The sequence below is a fragment of the Oreochromis niloticus genome, linkage group LG1, assembly GCF_001858045.2.
Source record: "Oreochromis niloticus isolate F11D_XX linkage group LG1, O_niloticus_UMD_NMBU, whole genome shotgun sequence".
In the NCBI taxonomy this organism is placed as follows: domain Eukaryota; kingdom Metazoa; phylum Chordata; class Actinopteri; order Cichliformes; family Cichlidae; genus Oreochromis; species Oreochromis niloticus.
This window is the reverse complement of record NC_031965.2, coordinates 28648536-28669096: the sequence shown is the minus strand read 5'-3', so window position 1 is coordinate 28669096 and position 20561 is coordinate 28648536. Positions and strand designations below refer to the sequence as shown.

At 41.4% G+C, this 20561-nt stretch overlaps 2 protein-coding genes across 4 annotated transcripts in view; both read left to right on the top strand.

The window, feature by feature from the left end:
- Nucleotides 1-13583, top strand: part of atosa (atos homolog A) — a 32813-nt gene extending 19230 nt beyond the window's left edge. The window contains exons 2-12 of one of the 3 annotated variants that reach the window (XM_005447595.4): nt 2707-2891; nt 5284-5480; nt 6573-6698; nt 6943-8824; nt 9052-9177; nt 9751-9839; nt 10900-10996; nt 11288-11446; nt 11567-11635; nt 12032-12231; nt 12362-13583. In XM_005447595.4, coding sequence (XP_005447652.1) covers nt 2707-2891; nt 5284-5480; nt 6573-6698; nt 6943-8824; nt 9052-9177; nt 9751-9839; nt 10900-10996; nt 11288-11446; nt 11567-11635; nt 12032-12231; nt 12362-12515 — 3284 coding nt within the window. In that variant the 3' untranslated portion in view covers nt 12516-13583. Of the gene's footprint in view, nt 1-2706; nt 2892-5283; nt 5481-6572; nt 6699-6942; nt 8825-9051; nt 9178-9750; nt 9840-10899; nt 10997-11103; nt 11447-11566; nt 11724-12031; nt 12232-12361 lie in introns of those variants that run through there. The other 2 variants (XR_003220159.1, XM_025907349.1) reach the window with 2 other exon arrangements.
- Nucleotides 13584-15723: 2140 nt separating this feature from the next.
- Nucleotides 15724-20236, top strand: arpp19a (cAMP-regulated phosphoprotein 19a). The gene is made up of 3 exons (XM_013272060.3): nt 15724-15939; nt 16644-16766; nt 18757-20236. The coding sequence occupies exons 1-3, from the start codon at nt 15883-15885 to the stop codon at nt 18925-18927; spliced, it is 351 nt and encodes a 116-aa protein (XP_013127514.1). The 5' UTR covers nt 15724-15882; the 3' UTR covers nt 18928-20236.
- The last annotated feature ends 325 nt before the right edge of the window (nt 20237-20561 follow it).

Genomic DNA, 20561 nt, shown 5'->3' with positions numbered 1-20561 from the left:
TTCTCCACAGCAGGGGCTAAGCTAAAGGACCAACAACAGTGCATCACAGGCAGAAGTAGACTACAGACCTGCTGTTTCACATAATTTTGACACTGCCCATTGTTGACAGTACACAGCTACAACATGAAGACTTAAGTCTGGAAACCTTGGTGTCAGGTCACCACCCAATCATGCTGGTCCCTTAAACCACACAGTGTATTTTCAGTAGTGTGAATGCCTTTAGAACATTCACAGTACAGAAAGCAGGACTTTTTCCTGCCACATGCTACATGTGAGAAAGGAAAATATACCAACCTGTTTCTCCAGAAACAGGAGAGGGTTGAAAATAATTATTTTTCTTAAGATACTGCATTACTTCCATCAGTCATTGAGTTGAGCTTTCTGGATGAGAGTTTTTCCCATGTAGAAGGATCAGTATCTGTACCAGCAAGATGAGAAAAATGTCTTACTCTGACTTTTGTTCTGCTTTTAATCATTTCGAGTAGCAGAAATCGGACACAAATGTGATTCATTCTGAACACTTCATCTGTCCAAAGGTTTTCTTCGCCTTAGCCTCTTTTGTCTTATTCTGTATCTTGATTACCTCCTAACTTTGATTCAAGTTGTGTCTCTTTGTGTGCGTGTGTGTTTGTAGGCTTCATAGGAATGCTCTATTGAGGCGCAATCCTTTTAATGAATGACAGCTCTCATCTACACATACACAGCCTGGGCCCCTTAACCAGAGCCTCCATCACTGGTCCTTTGTGTGCATGTTGTGTGCCATGTTGTCCTTGTTTGTTAGCGTTCATGTGTGTTTTTGCAATATGTGCTTTAGGGGTGTATGTGTTCCCGAGTCTGGCTTTCCCTAGAGTGAAGTAATCTGACACCCACTGTGCACATATGAATTGGGAGCTGTGTGTGTGTCTGCTTTGGGGGTTAGCACACCATTTCTCAGAGGCTGTTTTTTTCCCTCTGCTCACTTAAGCGCTCTTCTCCCCCCACGCCAATTCATCAGCCCATGCTTCATTTTGTTCCTGAGTGTCACCTTTAGCCCAGATCCCAGTAGTACCAGGAGTCTCTTTGACCAACTGGGAACATCAAACCTTGGTTGGAAATCAGCCAGCCAGAACCCACCATACCCAGTGTGTGCGACCAGCTCTCATGTAAATACGAGAGACGGTGTCCTTGAATGCTGACCTTTGTCATACATTACCCCGTTGCTCCTGTCTCTTCTCTCTTGTTCTAGCTCACTGTTGGTCTCCTACTCCCTTTGTTCACACAGTTCTGATTCAGCCCATAAAGAAAAGGAGATTGTCTATGAATATAGCCTCCCTCTCCATCTCCTTTACCCTGCTTTTATTCAGCCTACAGCTGGCTAACAGACCCCCTCCTCCTATCCCTCCCTCCTCATGTTTTGTATTGGACTGCGTCTCTCTCCACGTGCAGCACCAGCTCAAAGGCATGTAGGAGGAGTTCCCTGAGTGGAATGTGTGCGACTGGCTGGCTATGATATGCACGCACTCACACATATATACAGCAGCAGCCCATAGCTCACACTTCTGCATAGCCAGCTGAGAGGGACTCTATTCTACCCAGCCCTGCTGTGGTGGGAGGAGGACAGGGTGTGTTTATGTGCTTCTGTACTTGTGTTCTTGTGAGGACCAGCACAGTCATAGTTTAAAAGAAGAGCAAGAGAGTGAGAGCAGTGTTTTCACCTAAATTTGACTTGAGTTTGGTTTGCTGCTGGCTCACCTATTTAGACCTGCAGAGGTTATATGTACAGGCAACTCCTGTGCGTCAGAAGAAAGAAAGCTGTGATTCTTTGTGCTACTGTGCATCAGCTGACCTCCTGTGGGATTCTGGGAGTTTTCTCTGGAGAAGAGCAGGAGATGGAGAACTAAGACAGGCTCTTCAGCTGTTTGCTAAAAATACCCTCCTTAAGGTCTAAGCTCATTTATAACACAAACAGCAGGATTTGTTTAATTTTGTTGTGGCAGGAGACACGCAAGCTACTTGACTATCATCTTACTGACCCAGCTGCACCTTTTTTGTAGTTGAGAATCAAATACATTTAATGAAAGTGGCTTAGCATAAGCTGTAATTTTACTGTGACATCTAGCTCTCCTTTGTGCTCTTGTATAGCTGTTAGTCAGAGGGGAATAGCGCCGTTAAAGGTCCTGCTCTCTCGTGCCAACCCCACCCACAGCCCCTGGCCAAACTGGTGGAGCATGCACTCTTATGATTTTTCTTGAGTGTTTTCCTCGTGTAACTGGTTGATCTTTTGTTTGCAAATGTTTTTCCAATGAATATTAATGATGTCATCGTCAGTGCGGCTGATGTTTATGTGCACGCTGCGTAGAGAAGAAACAATCAGTGTGTGGCTTCACCCAACAACTCAGCTGACATGGATGATCTAAATATATTCCTTTGAAGTGGCCAAACTGGAAAACTTGTCATTCACTGCATTCCCCCACACCCCTTCTCTAAACAAGTCTTTCCAGCCCAAGTTAAATGGCCATTTTCAAGCATGCAACACTGAACAGGCAGAACAGGTGGCTTTCTGGCGTGGGTACATTTCATTTTGTTTTTGTTTTTTTTAATTGATACTTTTTTCCAGCTGATCCCTTTTTTTTTTTGTTGTTGTTTGTTTGTTTTTTTTATTTGTTTGTTTGAATGTGCACTGGTCATATAGCTACTGCTGACCCTTTGTTTCTTTGTCTTGTCCAGATGCAACAGAGGAGTTTTTTGAGTACGATGCGGAGGAGTTCCTGGTGTTCCTGACCTTACTCATCACAGAGGGAAGGACACCAGAGTATTCTGTGAAAGGCAGGACTGAGGGGCTACATTGTCCGCCAGCCCAGTCAGCCATGCCTCCTCTTCACAAGCATGAATGCAGCGACAAACTACCCCAGGTAAGATTTATTTCATACGTCCATGCAAGGCATAAAGTTATCTGGTACTGTGCCCTACATTTATAGGCTTGTGTTTTTTAAACTGTTCCACATTAAGAATATGGCTGCATGTACATATTGAAAGGAGCCCTATATTTTGTATTCGTAAAATAGGGCTACTTTGGTGCGCTGTGGGTCAGCAGTTAGTGGTAGTTATGTGGCCTCGAGGGCTGTTCCATCTCATATCACCTGCAATGATAGCGCTATAGATTTTTACATGATTAAAAGTCCCATGTGGAGATATTATTGCTAAAGTCATGCTATGGACACAATTATCAGACAAGCCCAGGCATGTCTGAGAGCTGTGCATCACCCTCAGATGATGATTTAGTACCTAAAAAGAGAACTACTTCAACCAACCGCAGTGCTTTGCAAAATGTACAAGAAAACTGTTCCCACTAAGCTTGGAACAACAAACCATTAAGTACAACTGGTGATATGCCACCCAAATGTAAACAAGTGACTCCACCGAGAGCTGCAGCACACGGGAGTTAGTCCATCTGACCGGAAATGCAAAGGATGGATGGAAATTAGTGCTGTGGTTACACGGTAGAAGAGCATTGCTTTAAACAACTGGTTAAAAAGCTTGACCTAAGATATAAAATTCCAAGTAGAAAATCTGTGTTAAATATTTTTTTTAAGGTCTAAAAAAATATACATTATAATTTAATGTTTCTGAGTGAGTAGAGCGTGACTTAATGCATTTATCTGCAGTTTGGATCAACCTTACATGTAAAGATAATGGGATCACATTTAATGCAATTATATTGCGTTCTTGCCTTTCTGAAATGGTTAACAGGTTGCTACAGAGCCAATCTCCATGTTACGTGTAGCCAAATGATAGATCCACCTCAATTTTAACAACATGTAGATTTACACCATCAATCACTTTGATAAAAATTTTATCAGGAATTTACGTGTAAAAGGTACAAAACACTGATAACCTTCTGTGGGATGACCTTCCAGTCCCCCTTCAGGCACAGAATTTTTCCTTGCTTTAAGCATTGTCAATGTACACAGTTACTCATGCAGTCTTTGTTATGTAAACTAAAAGTTGACTTTCCTGAAGCTGGGCGATATACCAGTTCATCCAGTTTACCTGGTGTACTGCCCTGAATTCCTTTTAAATTTTGTCATACCAATCCACAGCTGACGTTTTGCGGCAGTGCTTCAGGTATAGATTGTCGTATCCATTAGTTGCGCAGTATTCTTATGGTTTTAACATCTCAACATAATAACCAAAGACAGACAAACAAAACAAAGATAAATTGGAAAGTGGAGATGTGCGGGAACTGAGTCTGCTGTCTCAAAGGTTTTGTTTAAAACATAAATAAATAATGTTTTTTGCAGTGTTGTGGGTTTAAGCCCAATGACAGGGGAGCACCCAATAATGTAAACAATGCGGTATGCTGACTTCATTCAAAAACACAAACAATAAAAAGATATATACATAATTTCAAAGCATAACAGGTGACCTGTTAAGAATTAAGTGTTTTTTTGGCCTTTTTCCCCGTCCCTCTTCCCCGCTGTTTTTCTTTCCCCCAGTTAAGTCTGTCCCGTATTCAGCAAGTGAAAATAAAATAAACAATAAAAGGTGAATCAAATGGACCATTACGGCAAGGCTGGGATGGTCAATTTGGTAAAGTAAATCCGTTGGGCATCTTTCTTCGCCTTTAGACAATAATTCTGATGGCAAAAGAACCAAACGGGACAGGTTAAAAAAAAAAAGAAAAAAAAAGAAAGAAAAAAAGAATTAAGTGTCAGCTGAGTTTATTGTTTTAGTTGTGCATTTATAAAACCCCCAAAAATAATATTTAAACACATTCAGTTGTTTTTGTATGTTGTTAACTCCTGACAGTTGAAAAGTAACGTATTACGTAAGACTACGTAACAGCCCTCGGGCAAAAAAAGCAAAAGAAAACTGCGATCATGAAAAATTAAATATTCAGAATGAAGTGTAACATGTTAACAGGATGTTTCAGGATGAGTGGTACCTAAACTGCTCTGATTTGATGGTATACACACTGTACTAATACATTAGTAAAGATAATGCAGCTCTGTAATAAATTTTTATTTCTAGTTTGGCAACAGAGTTGTAACTTTGTAACGAACCGCTATGCTAGGCTGCTTTAATTTTTGCAAAGTATAGCTAATAAATTGAGTCTATAGTATATCCCTCTGTCACTAGGACTGCCATGCAGGATAAAAATATAATTATTTTTTTTTTTTTTTTTTAAACTCAGAGGTTAATAGCAATATTTACTCTCTACCTGCTGTGCCCCTAACTTTGGTGTTGACATTCACTAATGAACACTAACCGCTCACCTTTGTCCATGGATGTGTGTGTGCCTAGTGTCGGCAGGCGAGGCGTACCCGTTCTGAGGTGATCCTACTTTGGAGGAACAACATACCCATTATGATCGAGGTCATGCTCCTTCCAGACTGTTGCTATGGCGATGAGTGCCCCCCAAGTGATCTCATCAGTGACCCGGTCATCAAACAAGATGCTCTGCTGTTGGAGAGATGGACCTTGCAGGCTGTTCCTAGACAGTATGACACACACACACACACACACACACACACACACACACACACACACACACACACACCATTTTAAAGATGGGGAATGCAAGAAAATGTCTATTATGTTATTTTTCGTAACGTACACTGTCCTCTTTTACCATACAAGAAACATTATCGCTCTGCTTACTTTAACGTTCGGTTTTACTGATGAAGAATCATATTAAGCACAAAGAATTTGTTGTGCAGGCAGATTTTTCTAAAAAAAATAGACTTGAAAGTGTTCAAGAAACTATTTGCTCAGGCTACTAGAATAGTCAGATTTTTTTAAAGAAGAAAAGCAACACAAACATAACTGGCTCTCAGCCCTGTTTGATCTTGTTGAGACTAGCTGAAAAAGCACTTGATTTAATGGAATTCAAAATTATTATAATTACTGTCAGAGCTATTCATGCCTTAATGATAGGGAAATGATGTCAATAAGCTTGTTACAAACTTTTTTTAACTTGATGGGACAGAGCCTCGCGTTGAGCCAAATGGACATCAACATACTCACAGATGCAGACACGTCTGTAAGGGTCACTGCAGCTGCTAAACTTGAAAGGATGTACATGGTATGTTGGGTCTTTAAGTATCATGAACATGTGCTTGTTTACCAGCAGACCTGTTGCACATGGACCAAACATGGGCCATAACAGTCGTCTTAGTATGACATCATGTGTTTCAACACACAAATGCTGCATAAAAACTGCATTTTATTTTATATATTTGAGGAACAAGGAAAACCTTCACCAAAAACTATTTGGAAAAATCTTTAGTAAAAAAAAAAAAAAAGAGAGAAAAACAAAGCACAGTTAAAAGCTTTAAAAGAAATAGAAAATAAAGCAGTGGACAAAAATCTATAAACAAACAACAAACAAAATGTGAGCATAAATAAAAATGTATATAATTGGTGTGGTACTCAGGGAGTTAATTAGTCTGACATATTGGCCTACTTTCCTACTCACATGTGTAGGAACGAGGAACACTGTGAAAGATTAAAAAAATACACATCTTTTTCTCATTAACCTGACATACTGGCACACTTACACCATTTTTTTTTCTTTTTTCTTTTTTTTCTAGAAGCGGCGACCGTTTCATTGAGGAGAAGACCCTGCTGTTAGCTGTTCGTTCTTACGTCTTCTTCTCCCAGCTCAGCGCCTGGCTCAGTGCCTCACATGGCATCGTCCCCAGAAACATCCTGTACAGGTCAGATGTAACACTCACTGAAGACTTTAACAGTGATGGGCTGAAGACTGTTCAGTCAAGCTTCCACACTAGTGCTAGTTCCACACTAAAGCTAAAGTTATGTTAGTTGCACATTAATATACACATATGTAAGGTTTGTGTGCACAGCTAAAATGTCATTACAGCTCAGATAGTTCTTACGTTCTTTTAAACTTAACAGTTAACGGGACCCTGTTTATTGAATCAGGATTTCTCCATCCAATAGGATCAGTGCTGCTGATGAAGAGTTGGTGTGGCAGTTTTCCCAACCACCCTCAGAGCACATATTCCCAGTCCCCAATGTTTCCCAGAGTGTTGCACTGCAGGTCCGTGTCCAGTCGCTCCCCAGACAGCCCACCTATCCCACCCTAGCCTGCAGCATCCATACCGGCCTTCCTCCGCTTTACAGTAAGACTCCCAGCCTCAACCCAAACCTTAACAGCCATGGTGGCCTGCCCACCCTCAAAAATAACCAGGACCCCAGTAAGGACAACCTTCTCAACAACTCTAATACGTACAGCAAGAGCTCCAACTCAATGTCCAGCCTTCTCCTCAACGGCTTACCCATTCCCAATCTCCCCATCAACAACATCCCCATTAACAGCCTTCCTCACACATCTGTGCCACATCCATACAGCAAGAAGAGCCAAGAGCCTGGTGAAAATCACTTGTATCAGAATGGAGAGCTCCCACAGGGCAACGCCCCCCAACGTCAGGGCTCCCCACTCTTCCACAGGCCCTCTCACTCCCCCACACCATCCCGCTCCCACTCCCCCTCCCCACTTCCTACAAGTAAAGCAGGGAAGTGGCTGTACTCAGCTCTCAATGGTTCATCTGAACCCACACAGGTAGAAGACTATGGTTCTTGTACCAACACCAACAACGAGAGGTCAAAGAGTGCACTCCCTGAGCCTCTGAGAGCTTTTAAGAATTTTTCCATGGCCGAGCCAGCCCGCTGCCCCTCCCCGAGGCCTGCTGCACCTGAGACAAACCCACTGATTGGTTCCCTGCTGCAGGAGAGACAGGAAGTTATTGCCCGCATTGCACAGAGGCTCAACTTTTGTGACCCCACAGCACCCCCACTCCCTCCTGGCCTTTTTGCTTCTGACAACCCTCCCAAAGCCATGTGGGGCAGTAACCATGATGATATAACTGCCAGTAAGACCAAAGAGCCTGAGGTACCGCCCTATGAGTCTGTGGGACATGTGTGGCCCACCCCATTTAACACACCTGTGACTGACACTTCTTTCGGGAAATGGGAAAGCTCCTCCCCTAAACCTGCAGCCTGCAGGAGGCTAAAAATGACTGAGACAAAAGACAGAGAAGAGGAGAGGAATGGGGAGAAGGAGACAGACAGAGAGAAGGAGAAAGACAGGGAGAGGGATACAGACAGCTCTCTGATTGCCCAAGCAGTTCAAGACATTACTAGGCTCATCCAGGAGAGACTGTCTATCCCCTCTTTGTCCCCCCGGCACAGCAGAAGTGGCAGTCCTCTGCACCATACTCACACAACAACAGTGACACACACAGTCCGCACATACTCGCACACCACACACATCCCACATGCCCCACACACTGCCACCAACGGCTACACCAACGGCCACATACCTAGCCACGAACCTCACAGAGGCAGCACGCACACCGCTGCCACACACACGCCTGTTTGCACAGACAAGCCCCGAGTTGATCGGGGTGCCGAATGCCATTCTCCCCGGGCCCAAAATGGTGCTCAGTCTACACTTGAAGAACCCTCATTCAGAGGCCAGTCCCACGCACAGGCTGGTCAGCGTTTACGAACTCCCCCAAAGGAAAAGCTCAGAGTCAGGACACCCAGCAGCCATGAATCCCCCCCTGCCTCCCCTCTCATCGAAAACCGCTCCTGGCAAGCCCAGATTTCGAACTGGACTTGCGACGACGCCACCCCAAACATGAACTGTAACAGAAGCCACGACCACAGCAAGCCTCAACCTCAATCCCAGATGCAAATGCAGACGCAAAACTGCAAACCTGCCCAGGGCCAGACCCTCCAGGATGAGAACCAGGCACCCTCAGATTCTGGATGCTCCAGCACATCAAGTCTAGATATGAGTCCACCTTCTACTGTTCTTGTAAGGCAATTCTTTCTCTAATAAGCATTGTCCAGTTTGTGTGTGATACCCTTTTTAGTCAGCAATAATGTGTCACAACTGTTCTAATCACTGTTTTATATGTAAGACAGATACAAGGTAACAAAATAACATGCTTTATTCTAAGTTCAGCTGGGGTAGGAAGATGATGTAAGTTCACTTGTCCACTTGCAAGTTTTTTTTTTAATGTATTCTCTCTCTACTCCCAGCGTGCTCAGAGTCCCTCCCCTCTGCGTCCCTGCAACAGCTGGAAGAAACAGAATCGCCACTCATTAGACGCTACAGCAACCAAGGCCTTCCACCCCTGCACTGGCCTGCCTCTGCTCTCCAGCCCTGTAAGAAACACACAAACACACACACTCATGTACAGTAGCTTCATGTCTTCTAACTGAAACGGTTCTCAGCTTCAAAATTGAACATCTGCGGAAAAGACACTTGAGTCAGATGCATTCTTACCTAATGTTTTAGCTATGCTTTAATAGTCACTGTCAGAGTCCATGCAAGTCTTTGTCATAACACCATACTCACCACCTCATGTTGAAGCATTACTCACAGTGCTTCACCAATGAATATACTACAGTACTTTAAATCTTGATGATTAGGATAGCTTTTTTTTTTTTTTTTTTTTTTTTTTTTTTTTGGCTGCTGGGCTACTGAGTAGTTTTTCAGCGTTGATGTGCACACATGGCGATACGTAAGCTATATGACTCATCAAGTTTCATCATCACAGTTTCCTGTCTTCTGATCACTTTCACACATACTGTACACACACACACACACACACACACACACACACACGTTTAAGTCTCACCAGCAACAAGCTGGCACATGCAGGTCATGACACTCTCTCTATAAAAATATAAATAAATAAAAATATGTGCTGATGGTGTCCTGTGTGTCTGCTACAGGTTCCTCAGAGGAAAAGTCAAACAGGATACTTTGACCTGGACACCTCTGTGGCTGGCTGTAAGGGTTTGCCTTGGGCCTCTGGGAAAAGGTATACATTTTCTCACCTGGGATCTGTGTTACTATAGTTACTAGTTTCCAACTCATTTTGTACAAGAAAATAAGTTTGGGCGCTTTGACTAGTTACAATGCAGTCTTTTGTCTTACAGTTACCTCCCACATTATCTGATGATTACAGTACCATCTGGATCTAGTTACTCATACTTTTCATCATGATTTTTAAAACCTACATGTTTCGCTCAGTTTGCAGGCTCACGGCTTTTACTATATGTAACAAATATCAAGAAAAACTTGAAGATAGAGGTATTTTGTTTTATTATACAGCTTATAGTGTAAAGGATATATATATATATATATATGTTAGAAGATTCAGATCATATCACACCTGAACCCTTGGATACAAAAGCCTCAGATAAACAGTTGCATAAATCAGGCTGTGTGAGAAAAGATGAGACCATAGCAGCTTCACAGAGGGCTAAAGCTGGGTCAGTCCCATTCTGCTGACTTTTCCTCTCACAGTGCCACCTGCTGAAGCTCTGCTGTACTGTGACTGCATCTAGAAATGCACACACGCAGCTCAAAATGGCAGACAGCACTGAACTGGTTTTATATACACAGAGATTCATGGCTCTGCCTACACATAGCAAATGTGGGTGGAAGCTCAGTGCTGCTTTTTTGTACAGCAGATGTTTGAAGAGTTTGGTATTCGGGGGTGAAAGGTCATTTTAGCTGCTTAAAAGAGCTGTTTTGCTCTGGTTGGTAAAAGGCACTATATGATATTATTTGTTTATATTTCACCAAAAAACATATGGTTGATGGAAAGAGTCATTATGTAAAGTTTCTATGTTGTGACCTGTGGGCCTGAACACTTTTTTTGCGCTTCTAGTGAATTAGGATTTCAGAGTAACCAACATTTCAAGTTGCCGCTCGTGTTTATAAACAGATGGAAGCCAGTTTGAGACAATTTTAGCTCACCTGAGACACATATCTATTAAGGCACACTAGAAATGTGTGCCATGTAAACACCTTTAGGCGCTCTTACATAACGCATTTAAAAACGTGTTGATCCAGCATGTGTTTTTTTACTACAGGGTGTGTCTAAAGAGAGATGGGTACACGGATGAGTCACAGCAGCTGTTCAGTGCTAGTGCTCCACCTGCCAGTCTCAGCCTGCTGGGAAACTTTGAGGTATAGCACACAAACACAGAATCATCTGTTCTCTTCAGCCATCGTTTTTGACATTAGCTCAAGTCCGCTTCTCCTTTTTGTATCCCTAAACTGTCACATTCTCAAAGGGATTTAACCTTGAGCAACCACCATACCGCAGGTTGTATTGTTTTTTAAACAAAAATGAAAACATAGCTGTGAAACATGGTCTAACAAGTCCTGATTTTAAAACTTTCAAGTGAAAACCAAAACTGTGTCAAGCTGTAGAAAAGTAAGAGTGACATTTTTAAAGCTGAACTTGTGTCCCATTAGGAGTGTGTGCTGAACTACCGCCTGGAGCCTTTAGGGACAGTGGAGGGTTTCACAGCAGAGGTTGGCGCCAGCGGATCCTTCTGCCCCAGTCACCTTACCTTACCTGTAGATGTGTCATTCTATAGTGTCTCTGATGACAACGCTCCCTCACCATATATGGTAAAATTTCTTTTTCTATAAAGTAATAATATAGCCCCCTAAGCCTAGAGATAAAACCATATTAGCTCATGTGTGTTACTTCTGTTTGCCTGTTTTTGATTGTCATGTGTTTTCTGGCAGGGTGTGATAAACCTGGAGTCCCTGGGAAAAAGGGGCTATCGTGTACCTCCATCAGGAACCATTCAAGTGGTGAGGATTTTCTTTCACAGTTGACAGTAGACATGTTTTCAAAATATAGCTACATCACAGCGTGGCTGAGAACAAAGAGAAGATTACAGTAAGTAACAAAAGTGAATGGAGACTCCTTGTGGATGTAGAGGAAACTGCATCATTAAACATGCAGGGACCTGTTCAAGGTGGTTTTGTTTCATTTATAATGCAGAAAGTTCTTTTCTCCTTAATACTCTGATTACATTGTTGGAATTGTAGGTATAGAGGAATAGTCATATTATGTATCCTGATCACAGCCTGTAAAGTGTAAAAAATATTTGCTATAGTTAAATGAAAAACAGTGTTAAAACTTATCACAAAGCCTGACTTTAAAATGGTTTTAACCCTGCCCTGCTCTCCGGTTAAACCCCTCAGACCTTATTCAACCCTAATAAGACAGTGGTAAAGATGTTTGTTGTGATGTACGACCTACGAGCCATGCCAGCTGGAAACCAGACCTTCTTACGCCAGAGGACCTTCTCTGTTCCCGTCCGTCGTGACACAAACAATCAGACCAGCAGGAAACCCCTCGCCCTGGGCCAGGGACGAACCTTGCGCTACCTCATTCACCTGAGGTGAGATGGCTGTTATTTTTGTCTGAACACTCAAAGTGGAGCATATCCAGCAGCACCCATGTTTATACTCCCATTTTCATGCTTTTGACCTGTCATTTCATGCTTTTCCCCCTCTCCCAACCTCCACCAGGTTCCAGAGCTCTAAGTCTGGGAAGATCTACCTCCATAGGGACATCCGTCTGCTGTTTTCCAGGAAGTCCATGGAGGTGGACAGCGGTGCTGCCTACGAGCTCCAGTCCTTCACAGAGTCCCCTGTTGACCCGCCGTACTCTTCCCGCTGCTGAGGCCTGAAGCCCTCCCTCCTCCACCCGGCAGGCGACTACTGAAACATAGTCACAACTTGATGCCAGCGACAGACTCAGACCGTTAGTCCATTTGAAAAGAGACGAGGTTTAAGGACCAGAGTCAAAAGCCTCTCGTGGTCTGTCTCCACAAACTTATGTTTCATCCCCTGTCATCCAAAACTGGCAAAGGGGGCAGCAAGCTGAGATCCTAGGAGACTCATCAGAAATAAAAGCTTGGTTACTGTTAAGCTTACAGCTTTGGAACAGAGAGGTTGAGTCAAAAGTTTCAGTTTTAGGATGTATTTCTGATGTTGTACTCCTGGTCAAGATGTTTTTAACAGATTTTATGGGTAATACACTTACTTGCTGTTGTGTGTATCCCCTCCAGCGTCTTGCAGGAGAGTAGACACACAAAAAGTTAGACAAAAAATTGATTTGAAAAGAGTCGAGGCGTTAAATCGAAATGTTAATTGGACCTATTGAGTGTGAAATAAGAAATAATTTGTTTCTAATTGAATGTGATGGCCTTTTAATAATAAACAATTCCGATTTTAAATTTTTGAAGATTAGATTGACTCAGCTGAAAGTGAACTCAGTTTTCTCTCTGATTCCTGAGCTTGGAGCAGAGGTTGTGCATATAGATGAAGAACCCTATGGCAAACCACGGTGCAACATATACCATGGACCACTGAAAGAAAAAAAAAAACAGTTGAACAAGCAATCAAGATAGACTCACGTGAAAGCATCACAGCAGAACATCAGAAGTGCACTGTGGATTTTTTTTCTCAATATAACTGGAAATGAAACAGAAAATAGAAATATTCTAATACTTTTGTACTGTTACAAAACCACTTTATTGGAAGTGTTGCAATAGAAAGAATAACCTTAGTTTAGTGTTTACACATTCACTTTCAGTTTACTTACCATCAGTTTATTTAATATTTAAATATTTCAGTTATTACTTGTGATGTCTGCCATGCTAAGATGATGTAGTGCAAACTGTATATCATAGTATGTATTTTTGACATTAATATTCAAATCTAAAAAAAATATATCTATATATCTTCTAAAGCAATCTGGAATCTGCTGTGTCTCTTTGTGGTTTTAATTCTCACACCATGTTTCCTGTTCTGCCTTTTGATGTGTCTCGATGCTCACCTCCGGCTTTATGTGCAAACAGTAACTGGTTTTCTGCTAAATGAAAGACAAAAGGTGCATAAGAGAATGTGGGAATGGCAAGAATGATGTGTGGGGTGTGATAGCTGATTTTCAGCTGTCACACCCCCACACATTTTTTTTTATTTTAAACATTGGCCAGTAGTCACTGACTCATCCTGGTGCAAAACAACACTATAAATACATGTGTTGAGATCTGTTACTGACAGCCCTTGTTTTTAGTACATTGTTGATGTTTTTCAAACACGGACAGCATAGCGCACTCTTTGGGATGAGTCACAAGCATTCCTTGTATATTAGGCTGTAATCATTAAAAGTATATCCACATGAAACATTTTAATCACAATAAGAGTAAAAACAGTATATCTGAGGTGTAACTGGAAGTTTAAACATAAGTTAAATTGCTTTATGCAATTACAGAAATTTGTTTTGTTTTGTTTTTTTCCCCAGCTCAAAACAATGAGTTTTTGTTACCATACACTCCAAATGCATTTCATATATTTCAGTTATTTTTTTTTTAATCATTTTATAAACAACTAGACTGTGCATGTTTTGGGAAATTCCTAGTGGGGTTGTTGCTACTAACATACATGAAAATTGGTTGGCTAAGAAAAAGGATGAAACAATATTTATATGGTTAAAAAAATAAAGAAATACTAGTCTATTAATTTGTAAAACTGAGAATATGAAAGCTAAACGTAACCAATTTTGTAAACTAAATAACTGGGGTGTTTTACTTTGAAAATTTTACATTTCTGAAAACTAACTTTTTCTTTTCTGGAAAGGTTAAATTTTAGAGAATCCTGTTCAAATTTTTTTACTGTTCCAGAGCTTTTATTTTGAAAATCAAACCAACTGAATAGTTTCCTATGTTGGAGGACTTTATTTTGAAAATTCCATATTTTTCCATATTTTCTATTAAGAAACTGGGGGGTTGTATTGTATCTGACACACACCTGTTGGGCACTGTCAGGATCTGGGCTTGTGGTCTGTTTTCCTTCAGTGTGTGTCTGAGAAAGAGGAAAGAGGTGATTGTGAATGGCATCTGTGAAAACTTGATGTTAAGAGAGAACATCAAGTGGATGGAAGTTCTTCTATATACCCAAGTGATATAGAGCCAAATAATAAACGGATTGAACCAAAATCTTTTTATTAACTTGTTGAAAGAATGACTTGACATGACTTCCAGCTTACATAACCACCGGATCCACCATGCAAGGTATTTCCAGGTATTTTGTCTTTAAATGATAGATTTCTGGAATCTGAGGTATCATAACAAATGACCGGTCGTTTACAGCTTGAAGGATCCTCTTTGTTGTCAATACAATGATTGGACATGACTAGAAAAGTTTTACTTTTGATACAATAAGATCCTTTGGAAGGGGTAGTGTGAATATTGATTTTAAGTAAAACGGTTTAAGAAGTAATGCAAGTACACTTGTTTAAGTACACTAGTTTAAACTTGTTTCTTGGCACACTGTGGGGGCCCTTAGCATGATCTGAGCTAAATCCCACATCCAATGTGTGGATTGTTGCTGATCATGTCATCCCTTTATGGCTAGTGTACCCATATTCTGATGGCGGCTTCCAGCAGCATAACACATCATGTCACAAAAGTTCAAATCATTTCAAACTGGTTCATTAAACATGTCAATAAATTTCTTAAAAATGACAAATGGGTTCTGAAACATTCATCGTTTACACTGCACGTGCTCATATTTGGCTTTTTTTTAATCAGAAGGAAAACAAATTACTCTGTGGGGTAGGTATAAAAAGAAAACACTTTATTTTGTATTGCTGTATTCTTCTTGGTTTTGTGCAATGAGATGTCCTGAGGAAACTGAAAATAAATCGTCCAGCATTAAGCGGTGCCGGGCTCTCCATCCTCCAGATCAGCGGATTATTGTCTGAGATCTGGATTTGTGACACAGCACATGGACCCAGCAGCTGATCTTTGTGTCATTATGCAACCTAAATCTGAACTCCATACCCGGTGCGTGTGCACGGCGGGAGCGCGCGTGGTGTCTCCGCATGTGACGTAGTATTTTGTGCGGGAGTGAGCGCTCGGCAGCTCTCGGGTGGGTTCGGTGAGTCAGAGTCGAATCGGGCGAGCAACACGCGAGCGGGGGATTTGTGGAACACTTGTTCGGCTGGTGAGCGGTCTCCTGACAAAAATCACGACTGTTTAAAGATGTCGGGGGATAACGAAGAGACTCAGACAGCTGAGGAGACGCCGGTGGAAGAGAAGGTAAACGCGGGCTTTTCCTCACGAGCCCCGGGGACGGTTGCTTCGTGGTAACCCTAACACTGTAGCTTAGCTTCTCCTCTTCCTCTATTTCATTGTTGACATATAAATCCTAACTAGCTACCGAGACCCAGGTAGATTAATATTGTTCGTCGGGTATCCTAATGATCTTCTATTACGTAGTAATTCGCGCTTTGTCTTTCAGCTGGAAGTGTTTTGATGTTAGCTGACGTGACATTCAAAGCATCTATTAGCTTAGCTGCTAAAAAATTAGCTTAGCTTATTCAGCACAGTGACAGTTCTAATTAAACTAGAAGTGCTAAATCACGGCCTGTCTAATTAACTGTCTTGCCAGCCTAGGTATTGGTAGCGTACTTTTTTTTTTAAAGCAACGAGAATCCCAACCGGTGGTCCAACCTACACCTACACGTTAATGGCTAGTAGGATATGCTAACGCTTCCTAATGCTTCTGTCTAGCTTGACGTTAATATGCGGGAGCGCTGAATTTAAAAGCTTTTCCATGGAGGACCACCCTTTGCCACCAACGTATTCAGTAAAGTTGTTCAATAAGCAGCCTTCAAACGTCATTAGATATGTTTTATTCATAGTTTTACGGGCTTAAACGTCTGTGTAAGTGTGGTGCTGACTGGAGCTACCAGCTGACCGAGAGCTGATTAATCCAATCTTATGCTTCTGTTTGTTTACAGGAGGTTCAGGAAAAGACAATCAGCCCCGAGAAGGCAGAGGAGGCTAAACTGAAAGCAAGATATCCAAATTTGGGAAATAAACCCGGAGGGTCGGATTTACTCCGGAAACGCCTTCAGAAAGGGGTGAGTAATCTCTTGTGTTTGTCTTCAAAACATAAAGGGTTCACTTAAGGATAGTCCTTGAAACTTTTGCTATTTTATATAGGTGCACTACACGGTCCTGACTAGCAAGTGATTGGTGTTGAACATAGTTAATAGAGAAATATGTCCAGCCCAGTTTATAAGGAAAGAAAGAAATGTCCCACTGAGAAACTGACACATATTTGGGGTTTTTTGTTTTATTTTTTTTTTTTTTTTTTTAACTTGTAAAGCAAGTACATTTCCAGAATTGTCTTCTGTAGAAAACAGTTCACTTGTGGTAAAATCGACTTTGATTGTAGATGAAATTTAAGGATTTTCTGCTTCTGTCATTGTCACGGCTCGGGGCAGCGGCCATGTGATGTGAGGAAAGGAGGACTCAAATGCAGTACTTATTCTGATGTGAGGGTGATTTATTAAGAATACCAAACATAAAGTGGAGATGGCAAAACAGAACTAAGGATGAACTAAACTGGGAGAAACTAAATCAAAGAGCAGCAAACCTGAACATGAAGGGAGGACAGCAGGGAGAGCACGCAGGGTGACACAGAGGATGAACACAGACGACGCGACGAGAAACTGAGGGAAATACACAGAGGGACACTGGGAAATCACACACAGGTGGGAGACACAGCTGGACCTGATTAACCTGACCAGACAGGGGAACACTAACACCAGGGACCAACAGAGGGAGCACAAACCCAGAAACCCAGTATCTAAAATCCCAAAACACAAACCATCCCAAAACAGCCCACAAATAAAAACAATAAATACACCAAACACAAAATCACTGAGTCATGGACTCAGGATCATGACAGTCATGTTGTAAAATCTGGGACAGCAGAGAATCAAAAATGGGTTTAGGTTTAAATAACTTGTGATTGGTATCCTAATAATTAGTTGACTTTTTAAAAGTAATCACCTGTCAGTGGAAGACAGTCTAATATCTGCTGAAGGGATTAATAATATGTCACAGCATGATTTAACCTGAGTGGTCAGCTTCCAGGAAATTTTCCATTCTCTTTTAGAACATTTTAGTAATCGTGTTTGTTTTGATAATAATGCACTAACCAAGATGAATTTTCTTGGAATTAACAATTTTTTTTCTTGTACTTTTCACAAGAAATTACCTGCTGCAGTAATTTCTTTTTGAAGAATTGATGTTCCCTAAAATTATTGTTTGCAAGTGATGCTAGTTTCAGTCATTGTGCAGAAGTCATTATAAGGGTGGGGAAACCTGCAGTCAGCTGAAACTGAAGAAGTCACTTGGATGAGTGATGAAACTTTTCTCCCGCTGAAAGCGCTATGTCCAGATGAACAGAATCAACTTTTTGGAATTTCCTTACCCCGATGATTGAGCATGCATCAAGACACTTGCCTAAAATTAGTTTTTTCTTTTCCTAGTTTTCACGTTTAATTTGCTGATGAAGATTGTTACTGAGTGTATCTGTTCTAGTGTTATACTGTGTGTATTTCTTATAGTGGGTTTTTTTTTCTTTCAGTGTTTGTATTGTCCTCTTTGAGGAAAGTTTTTCTTGGCAGTTTGGCGTTTGTATTTCCTGTGTAATGCCCTGAGAGACCACAGAAACACAGCCTGTGTTTACCATTTGGCCCTAGAGGCCAGAAAGATGGTGACACAAAGTGATATTGTTGGTATTTTCTTATTTTATTTATTTTTTTATCTGTAGACCACTAAAATAAATACCCTTTATCACTTTTTTCAAATCTACATTGAGTGTTTGGCTCTTTAATTTAAGTTTTTTTGGGGTGGGGGGGTTGCCTCCACCAGTTGACAATAAGAAAAAAGACAGACCTGATTCAAATTCCTTCATAAAATCTCAGGAGTATACCTTTTTGATCAAGATCACGGTTTGTGGGATTTACTCTGATGTTTAAAAAATGAGACATTTTTATATTGGTGTCTGTTTTCATTGGTGCCACTTTTGCTTAATTTGAATCTTCTGTTTTTCTGCAGCAAAAGTACTTTGACTCTGGTGACTACAACATGGCAAAAGCGAAGATAAAGAACAAACAGCTGCCAACAGCTGCACCAGAGAAGACCGAGATCACAGGGGACCACATCCCCACCCCCCAGGACCTGCCCCAGAGGAAACCCTCTCTTGTGGCCAGTAAACTGGCAGGCTGATGTACACGCAGCCTCAGATGGCCCCGTCAGCACCTCCCAGCCCCTAACCCTCTCCACTTAAGTCTCAGAGATTTAATATTACCTCTCCTATGTCTCACTTTATCACTCCACCCTCTCCACACTGGCCTGGGCCCCACCCAACTGGATTCCACACCTCCAGGTCCACCATGTCAAATCCTTTTTTTTTTTTTTTATGTTGTTTTTTTTTTTTTGTTTCAACCCACCCTTTGGCTTTTTCTCTACTGCCACCACATCCTTTCCTCTGTTATTGTCCTCCTACTTTTCCTTCATGTCTTGTCTTTACCTCCATGTTTGTCCATGTACACTGAAGAAACAGTCTGTGATGCCTCTGAACAATGGATGGACAACAGATATGACTGTTTACGAGCTGAAGAGAGGGGCGAGTAGCAGAAGCTTGCATCTTGTGAGGTTTGGGCACGGGGGTGATTTAGTGTGGTGTTCAGTCTGGAGATTATGATTGTGTGTGTGTGTATGTATCTGATATATATATTTGTCTGGCACAGGGGCAGAATGTTTTACATCAGATTTGTATTATTCACTGTATGACCTTACTCTAAATTATGCTGTCAATATGCTAGAATGATTGAATATAGTAATTCAGAGGCCAAGTTCAGTTTTATTAACACTATGATTGTGTCTGCATTAAAGGACCTTGCAGTGAAGGCCAGGGTGTCACTTTGAACTGCATGTGTGATGCTGGGTTCCCGAAGGTGAAGCTTCGCATACTGCATTTTTATTCATCAAGGTGCACTGAGCAGATGTTTAAAAGAGATTCTAAAAGGCTTGGGTGCGGCTCAAATGCTGGTAGCAGGTAGTTCTTTCAAGAAGTGTCGGAAATAGGAGATCTTCTTACAAGAGCAAAATGCAGTGTTTTTAAGTTTACACTGTGTGCTGCTCCATTTTATATGCCGACACAGTCCTCTCCTAAGGATGAAGTCATCATGAATGAATCAGGTTTTAACGGGTTAGAGGGGATACAGGACCTGAAGGGTAAAATCCTTCAGAGGGACCAGTCTTTATGCTGTATACATTGGTGGACAAAAACAAGGAACAAATAGTGTAAGTTTTGGGGAAATAATCTTGTGTAATCATGACTTAAAGTAGTTTTATCTTTAATTATCCTTAGCCCTGCATAGTGCTTTTCCAGGGGGTTTTACTGGCCAGATGCAATTTACTTGTGGTGTGAAAAATCAAAGCTAGGACATCTGTCCAAGTTGTGCATGTACATGGCTGCCCTGCTGTCACATTGTGCCATTTTGTTTTGTAAATAAAGTAGTTTTGCACAATACTTTTGTGTAATCTTTAAAGACCTACAATGTATTTAAGGTGCTTTCAGATTGCTAATGTTTACATGGTAAATCTAATGTTTAGATAGTAAGATTTTAAATAGTTTATTTTCTGGAAGTTAGAATATTTCCGTGTTCCAGGAGCCAGAATTTAAACACAGCCTATAACAAAATAGTTTAAATAAGAATAAATATACAAGCATCCATTTTCTTCTGCTTACCTTGGTCACACAAGCAGAGGAGCCTAAATGTTTAGGCACGCCAGATTTGTCCAACTCACCACTAGGTGGTGATAAGTTGACGGCTCAGTTCCTCTCTTCACCTAAG

Coding starts and splice junctions, on each gene's coding strand:
- arpp19a (XM_013272060.3), top strand. CDS start 15,883: ATGTCGGGGGATAACGAAGAGACTCAGACAGCTGAGGAGACGCCGGTG. Junction 15,940..16,643: donor AGACGCCGGTGGAAGAGAAG/GTAAACGCGGGC, acceptor GTTTGTTTACAG/GAGGTTCAGGAAAAGACAAT. Junction 16,767..18,756: donor GGAAACGCCTTCAGAAAGGG/GTGAGTAATCTC, acceptor GTTTTTCTGCAG/CAAAAGTACTTTGACTCTGG.